Raw genomic sequence first — 22,149 nt, 5'->3', positions numbered from 1 at the left:
TAGAATCATTTTTTTTCACTTTTTAAATTAAAAAGTTCTCTATCTCTACAATTTTTTGCACGATTTTTATTGTCTTGAAGTTTGACCTTTTAACTGTGTTCGTCCCGGTAAATACTTTTACACTCTTTTGCTTAAGTTAAGCCTGTCTGCTTTGTCCAATATCTACCAAGCGGGAGCCCAGGTTTATGTATTGAACTTGTGTGTCGGACTTGACAAAAATACCTAAAAACAAAAGCACATTTCGATAGATGCATTGAGAGGGAATCTGAAAACGTTCGTAATAATTGAAGTGGTAACCCCTGCCCCTCCACCGCACAGCACATTTCTTGGTCAATACGATCATTCGAGGATGTTTTCAATGTACTATGTATGTCGTTGTGCACATTCCTTCTTTACTGCATAGAAGCCTACCTTGCGCTCGTGAACTTACCAACACTTACACTATTCCGTTTTTTTTATTTTACATGCCCCGAATGAGTCGGTTTATATTTGGAAAAATCACTCAGGTGGATGAATTTTCAAGGCGTTCACTTCCAGCGTAAGGTGTGTCATTCATACTTCACTGGGTACCTTTTAATTGAAACTCTGAAATATTTTTTTCAGAAATCACCTCCGGACAGAATTGCCTTCACTTACATCCTCTCTACAAAGCCCGGCACTCACAACCCCACTTCCCTCGCAGCAACGTCTCTACTTTCCCTCGCCGAAACATACACACTCCTTAAGCAATCAGAGCAGCCGATTGACAATGTGGCTAGGGGCAAAGGACTTCGGGGCATCCAACTGCTTGACGTCACTTCCGGTCTCACATAGACTTGACATTTACTGAGTTAGGTTGACGTCATACTGCGGCCATTAGTTGAAGGTGAGGTACTGTTATATATATATTTATTAATTTTTTTAGAGAAAAATGTTCACACGTGAACTATTCGTTTTTAAAATGTTATATCAGGCATTCATAAACACAAGGGCAAGCAACTGGAAAAAGCTCGAATATACGTGTGCCCTAGCGCTTCTGTTCAGAATTGATCAGTGTGCGCCCAGTACTTCATGAACTGGAAACACTTAATAAACTATTTTTTCCAGGTCACACACTTAATAAACTATTTTTTCCAGGTCACAGGCAGCAACTTACAGATGCTAAACGAATGTTTCTCCTTAGGCAGAGAACACCAGCTCTGCTGCGCACAGTCTACGTAGACCTTGGACTGAGGCACCAACACACTACGGCCCTTGACAGTGTGTGTTCCTCCTTGCGCCCAGTGTATGGAAATACAGAAGTGTAGACACTCTCTATTCAGAGTGCCTATTTGATCTTCAGATGTGGCGGGACTCTCCCATTAAAGGTGTTGCAGCAAAGATCAAAGGTGCAGGTGCTCTCCCTTTCAAATTTAAGAAGTGCCGGTACTCAGAACGGACAATACCTGCCCATTTAAAGTACTAGTGCGTGAGCCTATTGTCGTTAGAGCAAAAACCCGGTTTGTACACGCTCGGAACCTCACAGCGCCCTTCCACGCAGAGCGCAACACAGGCCTACTCTGGACGAGTAGGCCTGTGTGTGTACACACTCCGCGCCTTAACAATGCGTATTTTCTCTTGCGCACACTGAGGTGCGCGTGCGCAAACTTGGGTCTCTACATACTCCGAATGTTGACAGTGCTTGCTTTTATTTGCGTCCAGTGCGGTGCGCGTGCCTGGGTTATACACATTCAGAACCTCACGGTGCCTGTCCCCTCCCACAAAGAGCGTTGCTTTTCAGTAGGCTTATGTTTACACACATTCCTATTCTTTGCGTTCCTTGTGTTTCCTTGCGCACATTGTGTCCCCTGAGCCGGTGTCAGCGCAAAGGCAGTGAACGTCCACAGAAGGAGAGTTGGGTGCTCAGCTGTTGTGTAAAGCAGAGCAGATGTGTCAGCAGCAACCAGCCGCTCTCCCCAGCTTATGCCTGTTGTGGCTAGATGTTATAATCAGGTCGCAGAAGTCAACACATAGTCCACGAAAAGGAAGTAAAGTCACTCATAAAGGCAAACGCTGCTCGACAGATTATTACTCAACCAAAGTAATGACGCATAATGTGCTCCTATTCATATCGAGCACGAGAAATATAATATATATATATGTCGCTAATAGATTTCGCTGTTTCTCGTCCTTTTTAAAACTTTGTTTTTCTTCTTAAGGACAGTTCACCCCACATCAAGTGAAAGGGTAAATAAAATAAACATGCTTACTATCACACTTTGTTCAGACGGTTTTACGCATCTTGTTTTGCTGCTAGAGGCATGTGGAAAATATAACTGACTCGTGAGACTGGACAGTGACCAAAACCAGAACCTAAAATAGAATACTGTGCACCGGAAATCGAATTTCTCTTTAAATTGGCACGCTATTACGAATTTTCGACACTGACGTGTATCATTTAATTAAGCACAGTTTGGAGAAGGGCAACCCTGGTGTATATCGCAGGGACATGCAATATTTCGTATGCAATAAATGCGTAATACGGATAGACCTTAATTATATGAGGTTTTCCAGCACCACTTCATACATTATTATAAATCGAGGATAAATAAACGCCAACCGCCCACCTCATGCCTTAAAAGGTGTGACGCGGTGAAATAGCGCTAAACGGGGGTCTGTGGAGACAAAGGTGTCCTTAAACAGCAAGCGGGGCCTGTGAAAAGGTGCGTCTGTGGCATTCCGGTGTGGCTCGCGCAGCCCGCTCAGGTGCCCCGACACCTCTCGCTGGGCTTCCAGGCGCCTCGGGGATGATTGACTGCACACTCATTGGCAGCTGGTTCTGAGCAGCACGCGCGGCCCAGGGGGGCTGGGCGCGCGCTATGAACTAGGATAATATTGTCCCTGCAGCCGTGCGCGGAATGCGCGCGGCTCCATTAAGCGTGGAGGTGAACGCCACGAGTGGCTGGTGTAATGCAAGCACTTGATTAAGGCGGCACGGCGGAGGGGCGGCTGGTGCGGCGCAGCCACCCCCAGCGAACGATTACATGATTAATATAATGCGCTCTGAAAGGGCTCTGTTTTCTCTCTTAATTTGGGTCATTACTCAGAAGGCGAGCGTGGGATCGCTTCAGCAGCCCCCAATAAAAGAAAATTGTTTAAATGCGGCTCTATTAGGGGGCCGATATGTGACACACTCCAGCATGAAAACTGCAATTACGTTCTAATCGCGCCATTCCCCGTTCACTTAAAAGAAGGGATCCATATTAAAATAAAAGCATGAACATCTTCACGTGATCTTTGTATTAACCTGCGAGCACGAAAGCGTGTCAGTGGGAAATACTTACCCGGTGAGTGTTGACTGTCACCACAGATGTCTTTTTGTTGTTGTTTTTTTTTTTTTGCTTCAGATCACAGGCGCGGTTCCTAGTCCACAGCCGTGCGCTGTGATTCTGCTTTGCGGTTTTTAACCGAGGCTGCACTTCCAGGCGGTTCACACAAATGGTGTCTTTTTAAACTTTATGGAAATTTCAGACCAAGACTCCTTGTGGATGTGACATCTTTTCGTATGTGATGTCGTTTCCGGTTTCATGAGTGAACATTGCAGTTTTTTCTTCACCGCGATATGTGGGACATGCCAACATTACACGACAATTTCTCATATGTAAAAGCATGTTTTGTATGTTTTGTACATATGGCCCACAACAGAGTGATATCCGAAAATAATATCATAACACATGATTAACGACGTCTTCCTCTGTGCAGGTGTGTGTGTTTGAGATGAAAGAGAGACAGTGCGTATACTAGTTATATTATTTTAGATTCGCTTTGTTGAGGTAGATTCATTGTTTATTTATGGCATTTATTAGACCGGGATCCTGATCCCAAGAAAAAAAATCTGTTTTATAATGTTATAATAAACTGATATCTTAACCTCAAATGCGGCCTTATTAAAACCGATGTTTCGGGGCAGTATGTGATGGTGGGTGGGGCGTAAGGTTTAAGGTATTAGATTCCAAACTGTTCAGTTGACCATATCTACAGTATGAGGCACTGGGCTGCCAAGAATCACACGTTTTCTTGAAGCCGATTGTCGAAGCCGGGATTAGAACGGAGCAATCCAGTCAATAGATACCATCATGTTGTGGCGAATGGATAGACGGATGGATGGACAGACTTAGCCCACTGAAGTACCTGTCCCCTAGACGTCCACCCTAGTCCCCCAGCACTCTGATGCCCTGGGGACAGTTTGGCTGCTACGAATACATTGAATGAACTAAAGTCGGTGGTCATACAGCTAGTTAAGATGATAGATAGATAGATAGATAGATAGATAGATAGATAGATAGATAGATAGATAGATAGATAGATAGATAGATAGATAGACAGACAGACAGGCAGGCAGGCAGGCAGGCAGGCAGGCAGGCAGGCAGGCAGACAGACAGACAGACAGACAGACAGACAGACAGACAGACAGATAGATAGATAGATAGATAGATAGATAGATAGATAGACAGACAGACAGATTTCGCAAGCAGCGCCCACCCAAAGCACTAGACTCTTTTCCTTTTTGAATCTCTCTCACCCAGTCATCTCTGATCTACAAGAGATGGGCCTGAGTAGGTTGGGAGGGGGCTGATCTTGAATTTTCAAGGGCAAAGTTTGCTCAGACTCCACAGCTGGTGCTTTCAGCGGTTAGTCGGTGAATGCTAAACAGAAAGTCACGCTCGTGTGAATGTCGTAAAATTAATTCGTGCCTCTGGAAAGAAAAGGAACAATGCTTCCGAAACTGCTAATTGTATTTCGGCAGCCCCTCCTCCTGGTGCCATTATTGACTCGCTTGTTAATTGTGACACAGGAAAGAAAGAATTTCGACAAATAAATACAGGTATTTTGGGATTTTAAGAAACGTTTCTTGTAGCCGAGTTAAACGATAGAGAGATAAACTTTATGACACACATACCAGCCTGCCGGCAGTACCGGGACTCGTGCAACTCTGAGAGACACCGGAAGTCCAGATTGCTGCTACTGGTTTACAACCAATCACGTCGTGGGATTCTTCGTGGGCTCACACACGGTCTTTCTTCAAATTCCATTTTTATTGTTTTACAAATGTATTACTTAAAATCTACATTAAATTATCAATGTACATAAATGTATAAAGAACACTCTTCTGTCATATATCTTACATATCCGGTGTCACGAATGCGCCACGTATCGGGTCTGTGATTTTTGTACACACTGACTGCTCCCAAGGTCTGTCATAAAAATGAGGATTTGGATTGGTAATTTGCTGGTTGGCACCACCTCAGGGATCTGAGCTGCCTCCCTGTTTGTGCAGGGTGTTTGGGAGGTTGTCAGCTGTGGGGTCCTCGCTTCTAGGCATCTCTGCTCTGGGGTCATCGGTGCTAGGGATCTTCGTCACTAGGGTTCTCAGCTGCGTGACATCAAGCTCCTATGTACCCTGCGTTTGGGGCCCCTGAGCTCTGGTGCCTTGCTTTGTGGTCCCAGGACATTTGCCCCTAAGCACCGGGGCTGTCAGTACTGGGGTCCTCTCTTCTAAAGGCCTCTGCTCTGGGGTCATTGGTGCGTAGCTCTAGGGGGTTCAGCTGTGTGACATTAACATCTGGTTTACCCTGCATTTGGGGCCCTCACCTCCTGTGTCTTAGTTTCGTTGTCCTCAGACTGGGGCCTCATCTCTGGGATCTAAGCTTTATCCTAAGGGGACATGACCTCTGGGGAACTTGACATATAAGGCCTCAGCTCTGGATTTCTCGGAACGGAGTCCATCCATCTTGGGTCCTACGGTCCAGGGATAGTCACATATAGGGTCATGAAAAGCGGTAATCAGATCTGGGATTTTCGGCAATGGCCTCATTAGCTTTCAGTGTCTCATTACTGGGATCTTCAACTTTCTGTGGTTCTTAACTCTCAGCGGAATATTTATGAAATTATCAGGCAGCCAGCAAGGGAAATCATGATGGGGAAAGGACAGGAATGCACCGAAACCTTCCTGCACAAAAACAATCCCGAGGCATTTTCCTCTTTCTATGTCTGCTGCAGAATGCAGCTTATATAGAAAGAGGAAGTAACGAGCAGAAATAAAGATATTCATCCTCACCTTGGGAGGCATAGCATTTTGACTCATTTCCAGGTCTCCCTCTGATGGCAAACCTGGGAGGGCGCCAAGATTCATGAGTAGGTGCATCAGAGCACGCATGCTCAACCCACGGAACGCCTCTCTGCGGCAGTGTAACGCAATGCTGTGACTGGCTCTGCGTTGAGTTACTCTAGATTTATCAAACCACACAAGGTGGCCCTGCGTGGCTTGATAAATCAAAAGTGAGAGTTTCGTCACTCTTGCGCCCAGTTGCGTGGCGCAAGGGCAATGCAAATCCTTTATAGCACTGCCCCTCAGTTTGGGGAATGCTGTCTCCACGGCTCACGGCTGTGGTGGCCAGCATTGTGTCCCTCAGCACTGGGGCTGGCAGCTCTGAGGATCCAAGGGCGTGGGCTCTGATGCTGGAGGTGACTGCCCTAAAGTACTAGACCGGTGGCATCTTCAGACCTCTGGGGTGTGAGCTCGTGAAATCCTCAGATCTGGTGACCCCAACACTGGAGCCCTCATTACGACTGCTTGCAAACTCTGGGGTGTAAGCTCTTTGGCCATTCCCAAGAGAGTCCTCTGCTTTGGGGACCCCTGCACTGGGGCCCTTAGCTCTGGGGCCTCAGATTTAGGCTCCTCGACTAGGATACCCCTGTTCAGGGCACTCCCGCTCTAAGGACTCCAAAGCTGTTTCTAGCTGTGATGTTGTCAGCACTGGGGCCCTCGTATCAGAAGTCCTCAGCCGTGGGGCCTTCAGCTTTGGTGACCTGAATACTGAGGTCCTTAGCGTAAGCTCGAGAGCCCTGGTTCTGGGGTCCTTAACTCTAGGGAGGAGAAGCTTTAGGGTAATTGGCACTCGGGCCTTCAGCTCTAGGGTTCTCAACTCTGAGGGTCCTGAGTTCTGGGGTCCTTATCTCTGGGGTGGGGTAGCTTTAGAGTCGTTGGCTCCTCGGCCTTCAGCTCTGGGGTTCTCATGTCTGAGGGCCCTGAGTTCTTGGGGTCCTTATCTCTGGGGTGGAGCAGCTTTAGAGTCGTTGGCTCCTCGGCCTTCAGCTCTGGGGTTCTCAGATCTGAGGGTCCTGAGTTCTTGGGGTCCTTATCTCTGGGGTGGAGCAGCTTTAGAGTCGTTGGCTCCTCGGCCTTCAGCTCTGGGGTTCTCATGTCTGAGGGCCCTGAGATCTGGGGTCCTTATCTCTGGGGTGGGGTAGCTTTAGAGTCGTTGGCTCCTCGGCCTTCAGCTCTGGGGTTCTCATGTCTGAGGGCCCTGAGTTCTTGGGGTCCTTATCTCTGGGGTGGAGCAGCTTTAGAGTCGTTGGCTCCTCGGCCTTCAGCTCTGGGGTTCTCATGTCTGAGGGCCCTGAGATCTGGGGTCCTTATCTCTGGGGTGGAGCAGCTTTAGAGTCGTTGGCTCCTCGGCCTTCAGCTCTGGGGTTCTCAGATCTGAGGGTCCTGAGTTCTTGGGGTCCTTATCTCTGGGGTGGAGCAGCTTTAGAGTCGTTGGCTCCTCGACCTTCAGCTCTGGGGTCTCAGCTCTGAGGGCTCTGAGTTCTGGGGTCCCTATCTCTAGGGAGGCCTAGGCAGAGCTGGCTTTTAGCATGGGCAACCTGGGCCGAGGCGCGGGGTGATAAATCTTCAGATGGGCTTAAGGAACTGTCTGCAATAAAGTCACGTAGACATCAGAGAGCCTGTCACCTGGCTCCAGTGATTGACATTAAAGTGCTTTCACTCATTATTTAACGTGCTGCAGGAGCTGTTTTTAACTCCCCCTCAGTCTGCTTTCTTGCCCTCCTGCCTTCCTTTCACCCCCTGCTTCCACACTCTATTAACGCCCCTCCCTCCAACAAGCAACTTGGCACCATTGTGAGGAGCTCACCTGTGAGCTGATTCCTATGTGTTCAGGGATGTACAGAGATCTATATGTTCAGAGGCCTTTGAACAAAAAGAACACAAAAGAGCCCCCATGCTGCCTCACTGTATTCACCAGCAGGAGCGAAGGTACCAACGTGTTTTTCGCCCATGGTTCTATCCTGGCAAAGGCCGACTCGGGGCCCAGCTTTAAGGCCATTGGCTCCCAGGACTCCAGCTCTGGGGTTCGCACCTCTGAAGGCCCTGATTTCTGGGGTCCTCATCTCTGGGGAGACCTAGTTTTAGGGTCGTTGGCTCCTGGGCCTTCAGTTCTGGGGTCCTTCCTTCTGGGGGCATTGTCTCTGGGATCATTGGCTCTGGGCTCCTAGCCTCTGTGGCCCTTAGTTCTGCGGGACATATCTCTGGGGCCATTGGTTCTGGGCTCCTGGTCTCTGTGGCCCTTAGTTCGGGGGGACGTATCTCTGGGGTCATTGGCTCTGGGCTCCTAGTCTCTGTGGCCCTTAGTTCTGGGGGGCGTACCTCTGGGGCCATTTGCTCTGGGCTCCTAGTCTCTGAGGCCCTTAGTTCTGGGGGACGTACCTCTGGGGTCAATGACTCTGGGCTATTTGTCTCTGTTGCCCTTAGTTCTGGGGGACGCATCTCTGGGGTCATTGGCTCTGGGCTCCTAGTCTCTGTGGCCCTTAGTTCTGGCCTTAGTTCTGGGGGACCTACCTCTGGGCTCCTCGTCTCTGTGGCCCTTAGTTCTGGGGGACCTACCTCTGGGGTCATGGGCTCTGGGTGCCTCAGCGCTGGAGCCATTATCGCTAGGCTCTTCGTGGGCCCCTAGGTCTGGCCTACCCCCATCTACGACCCTTAGCTCTGGACTCCCTGCACCCGGGGCCCTTGAGTCTGGGCTCGCTCTCTCCGGAGTCCTTGGCTCTCTGCTCCGCCGCTCATTCCTCCTCGGTTCTCAGGCCTTAGCTCGGAGGTCCTGGGCTCCGGGGCCCTCAGCTCTGGCCAGTCCTGGAGAGTTCTTTACTTGCCGCAGAGGCACTTGAAACGCTGTCGTGAAGTTTCCGCACGTGCTTCTTTAAATCAAAGTTCCTGCAGAACCCCTTGCCGCACGTGACGCACGTGAAGGGCTTCTTGTCGTTGTGCGTGTGCATGTGGAAGGTCAGGTTGTAAATCTGGTGGAAGGCCTTGTTGCAGATGGTGCACTTGTACTGCTTCTCGCCGCTGTGCGTCAGTTTGTGGTTCTTGTAATTCCCTAGAGGGGGAGAGAAAGGGCACGCGGGTTAGCGGGTGGGCTGAGGCGAGAGGGTCCCGGACCCGACCTTGTTAGGCCGCGTCCTGCAAGCGAGAGTCAGGAAGTTGTCAAACTCGGTCTGCGTCAAGGCCGGGCGGCAGCAACGGCCAGATTAAGAAATTAAAGAGAGGCCCGGTGTTGTGACCCGGCAAAACCAGGGCCGACATTAGAGCACAACTGGCACTTCCTATTTACAGGCCTCCACTTGAGGCCCTAATTCTCTGTAATGCGTGCAGGCTAACATGAGGAAAACTTAATTCAAAGGAGCAGGCGATTTCCCTAACTAGTGGAAGCGCGGAGTTGGCACCGCAACGGGGCACGGACAGTCACAGTGCAAAATGCGTGACAACTGACAAGGAATGCAACAGGTGTGTGTGTGGATCATATTATGGGCTTGGGATTGTATGTATAATATGCGTGCATATGGTAAATAGGAAAGTCTATGCTACCCAAGTCACTTGAAGGACTGTTTTTGAACTTCAATGTAGACGTGATTTTCACGGTTGCTGTCCGGGTGTGTGGACATGAAACTTCCGAAGAAGGTAATGGGAAGTGACAAAGAGGGCCGGTACCTCTTCCAGACGCTAGTGACGCCTCCCCTCCCACTGGTAGAGTCGAGTCACGCATTACAACCCTTTTTTTCCTACATCCACTGACCCACTGATACTATACTAACATTCAAAATTCCTATCTATCTGTCTATCTATAATATATATATATATATATATATATATATATATATATATATATATATATATATATATATAGATATGTACTAATAAACGCACATTCACACATATATATATTTATAGATATGTACTAATAAACGCACATTCACACATGTAATGCTATAGTGAAGAAAACAAATTCATTACAAAAATTCTGCACAATTCGCATGCGGAAAACAGTTTCAGCTGCTCACAGCTTTCATGAGACAGATAGTTTACATAGGGGAGGAACTCTCTCAATAGTCCCAAGGTCCCTTCTATGTGATTTTACCATACCGCAGAAATGTAACACCTTGCATCCTGTTTTTGGTTAAATATATTTTGTTAAAACAAGTGCATGTGAAAATACCTTGGCATAAGGCAGATATGCAAATGTGCAGAGTATAATGTGGTATTTATTCCACTTCTCCAATGTTTCTCGCGCCCCCCCCCCCCACCCAGTCTATTCCCCCTTCACCCCCCATTCCCCCCCCCCCCCTCTTACCCCCTTCCCATCCTAAGGCAATTTCTCAAATATTTTATTTGCATTCTTCTTTCACGCTATGTTTATGGTAAACACGCTTTCCTACATACCTACGTCTACCCCGCACACCATAGTTGAACACAGTGTTCATTAAAAATGGTATATGCTTACAGGAAAGTGAACCTGCCGGTCTGCGCTTAAAGACAGCAATCGAAACAAGCGCCTAAATAACCTCTTGTAATAATATGCGCAGGCGCTACACCAAGCACGCTCCCTGTAAAGTTCGGATTTGTTCGCGCTTGTTGTCTGACTGAAAGGAGGTTCTTTGCTACATTTTCAGACGGTTCCACCCCCCTGTACCCAGGCCCCGCTCTGCCCCGGGCTCGAGCACTCTGTCTCACTCCACTCACCTTTCTGGTGGAAGCCCTTGCCACAGAACTCGCAGACGAAGGGCTTGTAGCCGGCGTGGATGCGGATGTGCGTGTTGAGCGTGGAACTTCGGTTGAACGCCTTCCCGCACTGGTTGCACTTGTGAGGTTTTTCCTGGAGAGGAAAAAGCGAAACCCAAGAAGGGTCTGTTAGAGTTTGTTTTCGTTTGTCTCAACTTGTTCTGCGCTCTTAAAACAGGCGCCGCGCGCCCCGGACCAAAGCGAGACGGGCGATTTGTTCCGTGTCGCGACCTATCGCGTAAATATCACAGGTCCGTTGTGAACATAAAAGGGCGCGCTTGTGCAAGTCACGTGTCATGTAAGTAGGAGCACATTCGGGCAAGGTACGTGCTCGTGCGATTCATGGTACCTGAATTGTTTCCATAACGAATGTGTTTATGTTAGGAGGAAATTTAGATTATGTTTTATAAATGTCAGCAGGTTTTTGTACATTTCAGGAAGATGGTGCAATTAACATACTTGTTTATCAAACAAGTTCAGTATAGACAGCATGTTCATGTGCAATACTCATTTTTATGTTAAGAGCTTGCGGGGGAAATATAAGCAGAGTTTTTAAATTGTAGTATGATTTTGTAGAATGCAACAAACCTATATAATATAAGTAACATGGTTATTCAGTTAACATGTCCTAGGTGCATGATATGTATAAAGAAGTAACCTTTCTATTCTAGTCACGTATTTTGACAAACGAGAGCAAGCGTTACTTGATCCCCAAAAGGTATGGTTACTTAATTTCAAAAAGCTATCGTAAATAAGAAATCATGTTTTTGTAGAGCAATAAACATGTCGCAGTATTAGTCTGCGCTAGCATATGGGAGGACATTTTCATTTATAAACAGTATCTAAAAAATATTTTTGAGTGAATGTCTCAATTTCCATATCAATAAAAACGCGCGCTCTTATAGACAGATGAACACGTTCGTGGTATTATCAAATTCAAATCAACAAGAGGGCACAGTAGTGAAAAATATTGTCATTTAAACAAGAGACATGTTCATTTGAATGGGCTAGTAGGGCGAGAAAGCCACATGTACCTACAGAAAAGCATGCTCCTGAGCGTGAGACAACATTTTAATGTAAATAGGACGGCATGTTGTAAATTGGAGATAATGTTTCAATAAAGAAGGTGCTTGTCAGTTTTAAAAAGAACAGGGGCGCGTGTTGAAAAGACATCCAAAGAGTGAATCAGAGCATGCCAGATAACAAAAAACATGGAAACCTTGTTAACACAGAAAAAGGATCGTATTTTATAGTAAACTGTCGACTTAACCTGACAATATGTTGATTTACATAAGAACGCGTGCTTGTGAAAATGTGACATCGTGTTGTCATAAATAAAGAGCGCGTTCTGCAACGCAAATAGGTGTAACGAAGATAACACTTCAATACAAGTAAAAGTGAGTTTATATAATACCAAATTCGTGTAGTAAATGAAGCTGTCTATGTAAATATGTGAGCCTTTTAGATTTAACTGAGGATATTGGTACGGTCGCGTGCATTCATATGCGTAAGAGAGCTGCCGGTGTAAGCGAAAAACTATACACAAGTAGGTAGGTGACAACGTTCACGGTAATAACATGACACGTTTGTAGATTAGAGAAATGTTCGTGTAAACAGATGAGCGTGTTCGTGTAAACAGGAGAGCAAGTTCAGTTAAATACACCATACAAAACGGACATCAATGGCGCATCTCCACGCGCTGCGCGCGCCTACCTGCGTGTGGATGATTTTGTGCCGACATAGGGTGCTGGCTTGTCGAAATCCTTTGCCACAAACTTTACAGACGAAGGGTCGAGCGCCTGTGTGGACTGGCATGTGACGGGTTAAATTATAATGTGCATTAAAAACCTAAGAAAAAGAAGAAAGACAAAAGGCGTGTATATCAATAACTGTGAGTGAACGCACTCAGAAATGCGTGGTGATACGGCGTAGGACAGAGCAGACACTCGCTATATAGCGACCAGGACACGCACTCTAATTGTATGTATAAAACAAGGTGTGAATTTAAAGATAAACGCTGTTAAAGATGCGCACATTTCGTGTGGTTTGTTTCTGAGCGAAAGAGAGTATAGGGCGCCCTGGGGCCCATTGCTCGTTCGTGCCCTCCCGGCAGAGGTTCGCCCGACAGGTGTGGCTAGGGGTGAAAAGATGGGCAATGTGCCAGCGAGGGTCCTCCTAGGGTGTGAGCGGTGCGGGGAGTGAGCGTTGCTATGGGTGTGAGCGGTGCTAGAGGTGTGAACGGTGCTAGGGGTGCGAGCAGTGCGAGCAGTGCTAGGGGCGTGAGTGGTGCTAGGGGTGGGAGCGGGGCTCAGGGTGGGAGCCGTGCTAGGAGAGAGAGCGGTGCTAGGGATGTGAGCATAGCTAGGGGCGTGAGTGGTGCTAGGGGTGGGAGCGGGGCTAGGGGTGGGAGCCGTGCTAGGAGAGAGAGCGGTGCTAGGGGTGGGAGCATAGCTAGGGGCGTGAGTGGCGCTAGGGGTGGGAGCGGGGCTAGGGGTGGGAGGGGGCTAGGGGTGGGAGCGGGCTAGGGGTGGGAGCGGTGCGGGGTGTGATCGTTGCGAGGGGTGTGAGCGGTGCTAGGCATAAGAGCGGTGCTAGAGGTGTGAACGGTGCTAGGGGTGCGAGCAGGGCTGGGGGCGTGAGTGGTGCGGGGGGTGGGAGCGGGGCTAAGGGTGGGAGCCGTGCTAGGGGAGAGAGCGGTGCTAGGGAGGTGAGCATTGCTAGGGGTGGGAGCGGAGCTAGGGGTGGGAGCGGAGCTAGGGGTGGGAGCGGTGCTAGGGGCTTGAGCGGTGCTAGGGGTTTGAGCAGTGCATGGGATGAGAGCGGTGCTGCTAGAGATGAGAGCGGTGCTGCTAGGGGTGAGAGCGGTGCTGCTAGAAATGAGAGCGGTGCTAGGGGTTTGATCGTTGATTGCGGTGAAAGGGATGTGAGCGGTACTAGGGTGGAAGGATGCTAGGGGTGTGAGCGATGATAGGTATGAGAGGGGTATGAGCGGTGCTGGGGGGCGTGACCTGTGCAAGGGTGTGAGCTGTTCTAGAGAAGGAAACTGTGGTAGGGGGGATGAAATAGGACCACAGTGATGGACATGGTGCTAAGGACGGGAAATGCGCTATGGTTAAGAGGAGTACCAGGGATGAGAGGTGTGCTAAGGATGGGAAAGCCGTTGTGGTTAAGAAGAGTACCAGGGGTGGGCAGAGTGCTAAAAAGATGCGAAGGTCGTTCTGGTTAAGAGGAGTACCAGGGATGGCCAGTGTGGTATGGGCGGGGAGGTCGCCCTGGTTCAGAAGAGTACCAGTGTTGGGTAGTGTGCTAAGGACGGGATTGGCTCTAGTTAAGAGGAGTACCAGGGATGGGCAGTGAGTTCATGACGTTGCGGCACTCTGGTAAAGAGGAGTTCAAGGGAGCTGGCATCAGCGGGGAATACCAGGGCAGGGGGAGCGAGAGATGGACCAGAGATTGGCAGTGTGATTGGCTGGAAAGGCTGCAGGAAACACAGCTGCAAGGGTCCCCGGGTACGGTGGTTTATAAGTGAGCTATGGGAGGGGCAGAGTGGAGGTCAGGGGCGCCACTGCCAGAGGTCGCTGCTGTGCGACAGGGACACTAATGGCAGAGGTGGCCTTACTCGACGTCTAAGAGGGCGGTTTCTGTGGCAGACACGGGTAGGGATGCAAAGGTTGCTAGAGTGGGCGAGGGTCCCGGGGGTGACAAAGGTGACAAAGGTGGGCCCTTAGGGTCTGGTGTCGAGAAGGGTGCTAGTGTGTGCATTCCTCCCGAAAACAGTGGATACGCAATATCCTCCATACACGCAATATCCGCCAGAGGATCTCCACCGGAAGTATTGCCATGATGGATGATGTCACAACCCTTAGCTACATCAAGCCCTTACTTTGCAGAGGGAACCAGACCTACAAAATAAAGGGTAGACGCTTTATTTAGCTCTGTCCCCTTACTGTGCACGGTGCTAGCTCGGACCCTCAGGTCAATTACCATCCACTGCACATGCAGCTCGGATCTCCAGTTCCCTTACCACACTCACTGTACTCACAGCTCGGAACTACCCGTCTCTTACTACACAAACTATTCAGAGATCGCACACACCCTTCCCTTACCACACTCAGTGTATTCAGAGCTCGTACCTACCCCTCCCTTACTACACAAACTGTACTCAGAGCTCGGATTTACCCCTCCCTTACCACACTCACTGTACTCAGAGCTCGGACTCACCGCTCCCTTACCACACTCACTGTACTCACAGCTCGGAACTACCCGTCTCTTACTACACAAACTATTCAGAGATCGCACACACCCTTCCCTTACCACACTCAGTGTATTCAGAGCTCGTACCTACCCCTCCCTTACTACACAAACTGTACTCAGAGCTCGGATTTACCCCTCCCTTACCACACTCACTGTACTCAGAGCTCGGAACTACCCCTCCCTTACTACACAAACTGTACTCAGAGCTCGGACTCACCGCTCCCTTACCACACTCACTGAACTCAGAGCTCGGACCCACCGATCCCTTACTACACAAAGGGTACTCAGTGCTCAGACCTACCCTAGCCTCACTACACAAACTGTACTCACAGCTCGGAACTACCCGTCTCTTAGTACACAAACTACTCAGAGCTCGGACCCACCCTTCCCTTACCACACTCAGTGTATTCAGAGCTAGCCCTCCCTTACTACACAAACTGTACTCAGAGCTCGGATTTACCCCTCCCTTACCACACTCACTGTACTCAGAGCTCGGAACTACCCCTCCCTTACTACACAAACTGTACTCAGAGCTCGGACTCACCGCTCCCTTACCACACACACTGAACTCAGAGCTCGGACCCACCGATCCCTTACTACACAAAGGGTACTCAGTGCTCAGACCTACCCTAGCCTCACTACACAAACTGTACTCACAGCTCGGAACTACCCGTCTCTTAGTACACAAACTACTCAGAGCTCGGACCCACCCTTCCCTTACCACACTCAGTGTATTCAGAGCTAGCCCTCCCTTACTACACAAACTGTACTCAGAGCTCGGATTTACCCCTCCCTTACCACACTCACTGTACTCAGAGCTCGGAACTACCCCTCCCTTACCACACTCACTGAACTCAGAGCTCGGACCCACCGCTCCCTTACCACACACTGTACTGTACTCAGATATGGGACGTACCGCTCCCTTACCACACACTGTACTGTACTCAGATCTGGGATGTACCGCTCCCTTACCACACACACACTGTTCTGTACTCAGATATCGGACCTACCGCTCCCTTACCACGCACACTGCACTTTACTCAGAGCTCGGACCCCTCGCTCCCTTACCAGACGCACTGCACTAGGCTGCCGGTCCCTTGCTCCACAGTGTGCACAGTCCCTTACTGTACTGTACTGAAAGCACGGATCTGGGGGTATCCTTGCCCTACACTGCACACAGGGCACTGGACTACTGATTTCTCGCCACACACTGCACTTACAGCACTGCCCATTTGTTCTCTTCACAAATACTGTGGTCAGAGCTCTGAAGTACTATGCCACTGCCCTGCACTGCACCCAGAGCAGTGATAGTCCCTTACTCTACCCGGACACTGGTCTGGTGGTATCCTTGCAGTACACTGCACCCTGAGCAGTGACCTGCGAACTCCTCGTCATACACTGACCGCACTGAGAGCACTGGTCTACTCCCCCTTTAGCAAACAGTGGAGTCAGAGATCAGATCTACAGTGTCACTGCCATGCACTGTATCCAGAGCATTGGCGCGCTGTTTCCTTGCCATATATTCACTTTACTCAGACCCATGATCTACCGGCCCTTAGCACACACTGCAGCCAGAGGTTGACTCGAGTCATTCCTTGCCATGCACTGTACCGGAGCATCGACCCAGAGCTCTCTCGCCACACTCTGCTCTGAACACTGATCTTGTAGTTCCCTGCCCTGCGCCTCACTTCCCTAGGGTCATAGCTGCTGGGTGCTGCGCAGCGCCCTCACTTTGCTTAGGGTCAGAGCTGCTGGGTGCTGCGCAGCGCCCTCACTTTGCTTAGGGTCATAGCTGCTGGGCGCTGCACTGCGCCCTCACTTTGCTTAGGGTCAGAGCTGCTGGGTGCTGCGCAGCGCCCTCACTTTGCTTAGGGTCAGAGCTGCTGGGTGCTGCGCAGCGCCCTCACTTTGCTTAGGGTCATAGCTGCTGGGTGCTGCACCGCGCCCTCTCTTCGCTAGGGGCAGAACTACTGGGTGCTGCGCAGCGCTTAGGGTCAGAGCTGCTGGGCGCTGCACTGCGCCCTCACTTTGCTTAGGGTCAGAGCTGCTGAACGCTGCACCGCGCCCTCTCTTCTTAGGGTCAGAGCTGCTGGGCGCTGCGCAGCGCTTAGGGTCAGAGCTGCTGGGCGCTGCACCGCGCCCTCTCTTCGCTTAGGGTCAGAGCTGCTGGGCGCTGCACCGCGCCCTCTCTTCTTAGGGTCAGAGCTGCTGGGCGCTGCACCGCGCCCTCTCTTCGCTTAGGGTTAGAGCTGCTGGGCGCTGCACCGTGCCCTCTCTTCTTAGGGTCAGAGCTGCTGGGCGCTGCACCGCGCCCTCTCTTCGCTTAGGGGCAGAGCTGCCGGGCGCTGATCATCTTCCCGTTCACTTTATGCAGCCTGCTGGTCCCCTGGTCTCTTAGAAAGATGCAGCCGCCTCTCAGCCTCCATCTTCGGAGCCCTCACCAGCCTCTGTGCCCACAATATTCATCTTGTGGCAAATCACCAAACACTGCACTTATGGCGTTCTTGTCCTGGGCCTTTAACATACTCTACACAGAGCGCTGGTCTACGGGGCCCTTTCTATACCCTATCCCTGCTTTGCGGGGCCCTTGACGCACTCTGTTCCCAAAGCCATACCCAGAACCCTAAGCTGCAGGCACGTTACTATGCCCCTTACCAGCCGCGGCCCGTGGAGGGAGTTCCGTGGGGGCGGTAAGGCGGGGCGGGGGAGGGGCAGTGTGGGGGGTTCTAAAATCCGGAATATGGATAATTGCAGGTAAGTAAACAATTAAATAAATAAAACGAATTTCGTAGCGCGCGCTGCATCACAAAATGCGATGCAGCGCGCGCTACGAAATTCCCTCCACGGGCGCGGCTGCCCCTTACATAGAACACCGACCGTCGCATCTTTTACTACACCCTGTACACGGAGAACTGCTCTGGTGGGCCCTTACTATACTCTGTACCCATAGTACTGACCTGGAGTCCCTTACTATACCCTGTACTCGGAGAACTGTTCTGGTGGGCCCTTGCCATACTCTGTACCCATAGTACTGACCTGGCGTCCCTTACTATACCCTGTACTCGGAGAACTGTTCTGGTGGGCCCTTGCCATACTCTGTACCCATAGTACTGACCTGGCGTCCCTTACTATACCCTGCACATAGAGAACGGTTCTGGTGGCCCTTACCATACTCTGTACCCATAGTACTGACCTGGGGTCCATTACTATACCCTGTACACAGAGAACTGCTCTGGTGGGACCTTACCATACTCTGCACACATAGTACTGACCTGGAGTCGCTTACTATACCCTGTACACAAATACCTGCTCTGGTGGGACCTTACCATACTCTGTACCCATAGTACTGACCTGGAGTCCCTTACTATACCCTGTACACAAAGACCTGCTCTGGTGGGACCTTACCATACTCTGTACCCATAGTACTGACCTGGAGTCCCTTACTATACCCTGTACACAAAGACCTGCTCTGGTGGGACCTTACCATACTCTGTACCCATAGTACTGACCTGGAGTCCCTTACTATACCTTGTACACAAAGACCTGCTCTGGTGGGACCTTACCATATTCTGTACCCATAGTACTGACCTGGAGTCCCTTACTATACCCTGTACAGAAAGACCTGCTCTGGTGGGACCTTACCATACTCTGCACCCAGAGCACTGACCTGGGGTCCCTTACTATACCCTGCACATAGAGAATGGTTCTGGTGGCCCTTACCATACTCTGCACCCAGAGCACTAACCTGGGGTCCCTTACTATACCCTGTACACAAAGACCTGCTCTGCTGGAACCTTACCATATTCTGTACCCATAGTACTGACCTGGAGTCCCTTACTATACCCTGTACAGAAAGACCTGCTCTGGTGGGACCTTACCATACTCTGCACCCAGAGCACTGACCTGGGGTCCCTTACTATACCCTGTATACAAAGACCTGCTCTGGTGGGACCTTACCATACTCTGTACCCATAGTACTGACCTGGAGTCCCTTACTATACCCTCTACACAAATACCTGCTCTGGTGGGACCTTACCATACTCTGCACCCAGAGCACCGACCTGGGGTCCCTTACTATACCCTGTACACAAAGACCTGCTCTGGTGGAACCTTACCATACTCTGTACCCATAGTACTGACCTGGAGTCCCTTACTATACCCTGTACACAAAGACCTGCTCTGGTGGAACCTTACCATACTCTGTACCCATAGTACTGACCTGGAGTCCCTTACTATACCCTGTACACAAAGACCTGCTCTGGTGGGACCTTACCATACTCTGTACCCATAGTACTGACCTGGAGTCCCTTACTATACCCTGTACACAAAGACCTGCTCTGGTGGGACCTTACCATACTCTGTACCCAGAGCACTGACCTGGCGTCCCTTACTATACCCTGTACACAAAGGACTGCTCTGGTGCGCCGATTCCATGCTATGTACCCAGAGCACTGACCTGGCGTCCCTTACTATACCCTGTACACAAAGACCTGCTCTGGTGGGACCTTACTATACTCTGCACCCAGAGCACTGACCTGGGGTCCCTTACTATACCCTGTACACAAAGACCTGCTCTGGTGGGACCTTACTATACTCTGCACCCAGAGCACTGACCTGGGGTCCCTTACTATACCCTGTACACAAAGACCTGCTCTGGTGGGACCTTACCATACTCTGCACCCAGAGCACTGACCTGGGGTCCCTTACTATACCCTGTACACAAAGACCTGCTCTGGTGGGACCTTACCATACTCTGCACCCAGAGCACCGACCTGGGGTCCCTTACTATACCCTGCACATAGAGAATGGTTCTGGTGGCCCTTACCATACTCTGCACCCAGAGCACTAACCTGGGGTCCCTTACTATACCCTGTACACGGAGAACTGCTCTAGTTGTCAATACCATATTCTGTACCCAGAGCACTGACCTGGTGTCCCTTACTATACAGTCCCAGAGAACTGCTGTGATGGGCCTTTACCATGCTCTGTACCCAGAGCACTGACCTGGCGTACCTTGCTATACCCTGCACATAGAGAACGGTTCTGGTGGCCCTTACCATACTATGTACCCAGAGCACTGACCTGGGGTCCCTTACTACACCCGGTACACAGCGAAGTGCCCTGGGGGTCCTTACCTTGCCGCAGACGTCACAGGTGAAGTTCTTCGGTTTCCCATCCGGGGCACTGGAGCTGAGTTTGCTGTGACTTTTGACCCCGTTTCTGTCCACTGAGAAGGCCGTGTTCTCCTTCATCACCTGGTCCAGCTGCCCCGGGAGGCGCTCCTTGTGCGGGTACTGAAGATTCGAGAACTTCTCCGCCGCCAGGCTCGCCAACTTGGCATTTTCCAACAAAAGCAGTTTCTGGTGAGCGGACAGGGAAGCCTGGGACTGAGCGTTCAAGATGCCGGAGGGGAACAAGTGCCCGTTGAGGAGGTCGTGCGGGTGGTACGACGAGTCCACGTAGTTGAAGTAGTACAGGGACCCGTTGGCAGGCATCCCCACGGCCTGGTTTATCACTTGCGGCTTGATGACCCGGCTGGTGGGCAGCACGGACTGCCCAATGTTCAGGTCGCTCTTGCAACAAATGCCACAGTTGGACTTGCACAGCGAGCTGCACACGGCGCCTCTCAGGCTCGACTTCCAGAGCTCGGAGTAGTTCAGGAGAGACTTGGGGTGCATCTCGTAGCCCACGGGCTGCATGGGCAGCATGCAGGGTACGGGGGCACACAGGCTGGGCGCCTTCTTGGACTCAGGCTCCGTGCCCGGCCTGTGTTCGTGGAAGGCGGCTAGCCGGGGCTCCGCGCTCTTTGCCATGATCCTGTCGATGGAGAACGCCAGGGTCTTGGGAGTGCCGGTGCCCGGGCTCCTGCCCTCGTGCCTGGGACAGGAGGGCACCACGATGGGCTCCAGGGACGCCGAGCTCGCCATCCTCGCAGGGACTTGTTCCTTGGTCACTGCGAACTAGTCTGCATTCCGGGGAAGCCGGTGCACGCACCACTTCACCGAGCACCCAGCCCGCGCCCTGCCACCCATTTACATTCAAATGAACATATCCAGGAACAATGCCACCCGGGGGGCCGATTAGTGCTCATTAAGTGGCGCACACAAAGTAGCAGACATGCTCGACCTTGTTAGGGAGCGCCCAGCGATCTGCACGCAGTGCCCGGCTCCTCACACGGGAAGCGTGACGGGGAGGGGGGGCTCGGAAGTGCCTGGTCCCACCAGCGCTGCTAGGAGATGCACTCAGGGGAGACTGCCTGGTTGCACTGTCACTTTGTGATTGCCAGCATCTTCGCCAGCGCCACATCGCCGTCTCGTGCAGGAAGCTGACATCACGTGGAGTCACTGCAGGCAGAGTGTGGCATGGGAGGGCCACTGTGCAGCAGCAGCTCAGATCACCAGCAGCACGCGCGGCTGTCACCAGCCACAGTGCGCAACTAGTCAACAAGCTGGGCAGGCGGCGCTCTCTCTGCAGAGACAGCAGGCGGGCAGTGCTGCGCACCTGGGAGCCGCGTGCGAGTCCGGGAGCGTACGGACAGTCACGTTAGAGCTCACCCGGCTACTTTTAATAACCGAGATGTTATTTTCAAACAACTTGAAAAGTGAGCCAGTAAAGTGCCTATCAGTTTAATGAAAAAGGCAGTGCACCAGAAAATAAATATATATATTCAATTCTATAAGGGTTGTGTACGTCAGTTACAATTACTTACCAGACGAAAACAACTTGAATTATTTATTTGTAAGGCGTATTTTTGTAGTATTTTACGATGCAATTGGCGATTGGCCCAACGGTTAATGGAACGTGCATCTAAAGAAAAACGGCACAGCATTATATATATATATATATAAAAATATATATATATATATATATATATATATATATATATATATATATATATATATACACATACACACACGCAAACACAAATTTAAATTAAACTCACATATATATACCATTGGCACAATGACGTGTTATTTAGAGCAACTGCACTAATGAAGGCAGATATCCGCATTCATAAGTTGTGTGAACATGCCAATTTCAGG

The 22,149-nt window shown here is 50.5% G+C and overlaps 1 protein-coding gene and 1 long non-coding RNA gene across 2 annotated transcripts in view; one reads left to right on the top strand and one right to left on the bottom strand.

Moving 5' to 3' along the window:
• Positions 1 to 4,987: 4,987 nt before the first annotated feature.
• Positions 4,988 to 21,516, bottom strand: FEZF2 (FEZ family zinc finger 2). The gene is made up of 4 exons (XM_085624724.1): positions 20,242 to 21,516; positions 12,566 to 12,700; positions 10,814 to 10,946; positions 4,988 to 9,173 (listed from the first exon to the last, which is right to left on the bottom strand). Exons 1-4 carry the CDS (start codon positions 21,031 to 21,033, stop codon positions 8,914 to 8,916), a joined length of 1,320 nt encoding a protein of 439 aa, XP_085480850.1. The 5' UTR covers positions 21,034 to 21,516; the 3' UTR covers positions 4,988 to 8,913.
• Positions 20,342 to 22,149, top strand: part of LOC146797608 (uncharacterized) — a 111,762-nt gene continuing 109,954 nt past the window's right edge. The window contains exon 1 of the long non-coding RNA XR_014968506.1: positions 20,342 to 20,469. This is a non-coding gene — a long non-coding RNA (uncharacterized LOC146797608). The remainder of the gene's footprint in view (positions 20,470 to 22,149) is intronic.

The sequence above is a fragment of the Triturus cristatus genome, chromosome 9 (genome assembly GCF_964204655.1).
Source record: "Triturus cristatus chromosome 9, aTriCri1.1, whole genome shotgun sequence".
Classification (NCBI taxonomy): Eukaryota; Metazoa; Chordata; class Amphibia; order Caudata; family Salamandridae; genus Triturus; species Triturus cristatus.
The sequence above is the reverse complement of the archived record's forward strand: the minus strand, read 5'-3'. Positions and strand labels throughout refer to the sequence as shown.

Coding starts and splice junctions, on each gene's coding strand:
- FEZF2 (XM_085624724.1), bottom strand. CDS start 21,033: ATGGCGAGCTCGGCGTCCCTGGAGCCCATCGTGGTGCCCTCCTGTCCC. Junction 10,947..12,565: donor ACAAAATCATCCACACGCAG/GTAGGCGCGCGC, acceptor TTTCCTCTCCAG/GAAAAACCTCACAAGTGCAA. Junction 9,174..10,813: donor CAAGGGCTTCCACCAGAAAG/GTGAGTGGAGTG, acceptor CTCCCCCTCTAG/GGAATTACAAGAACCACAAA.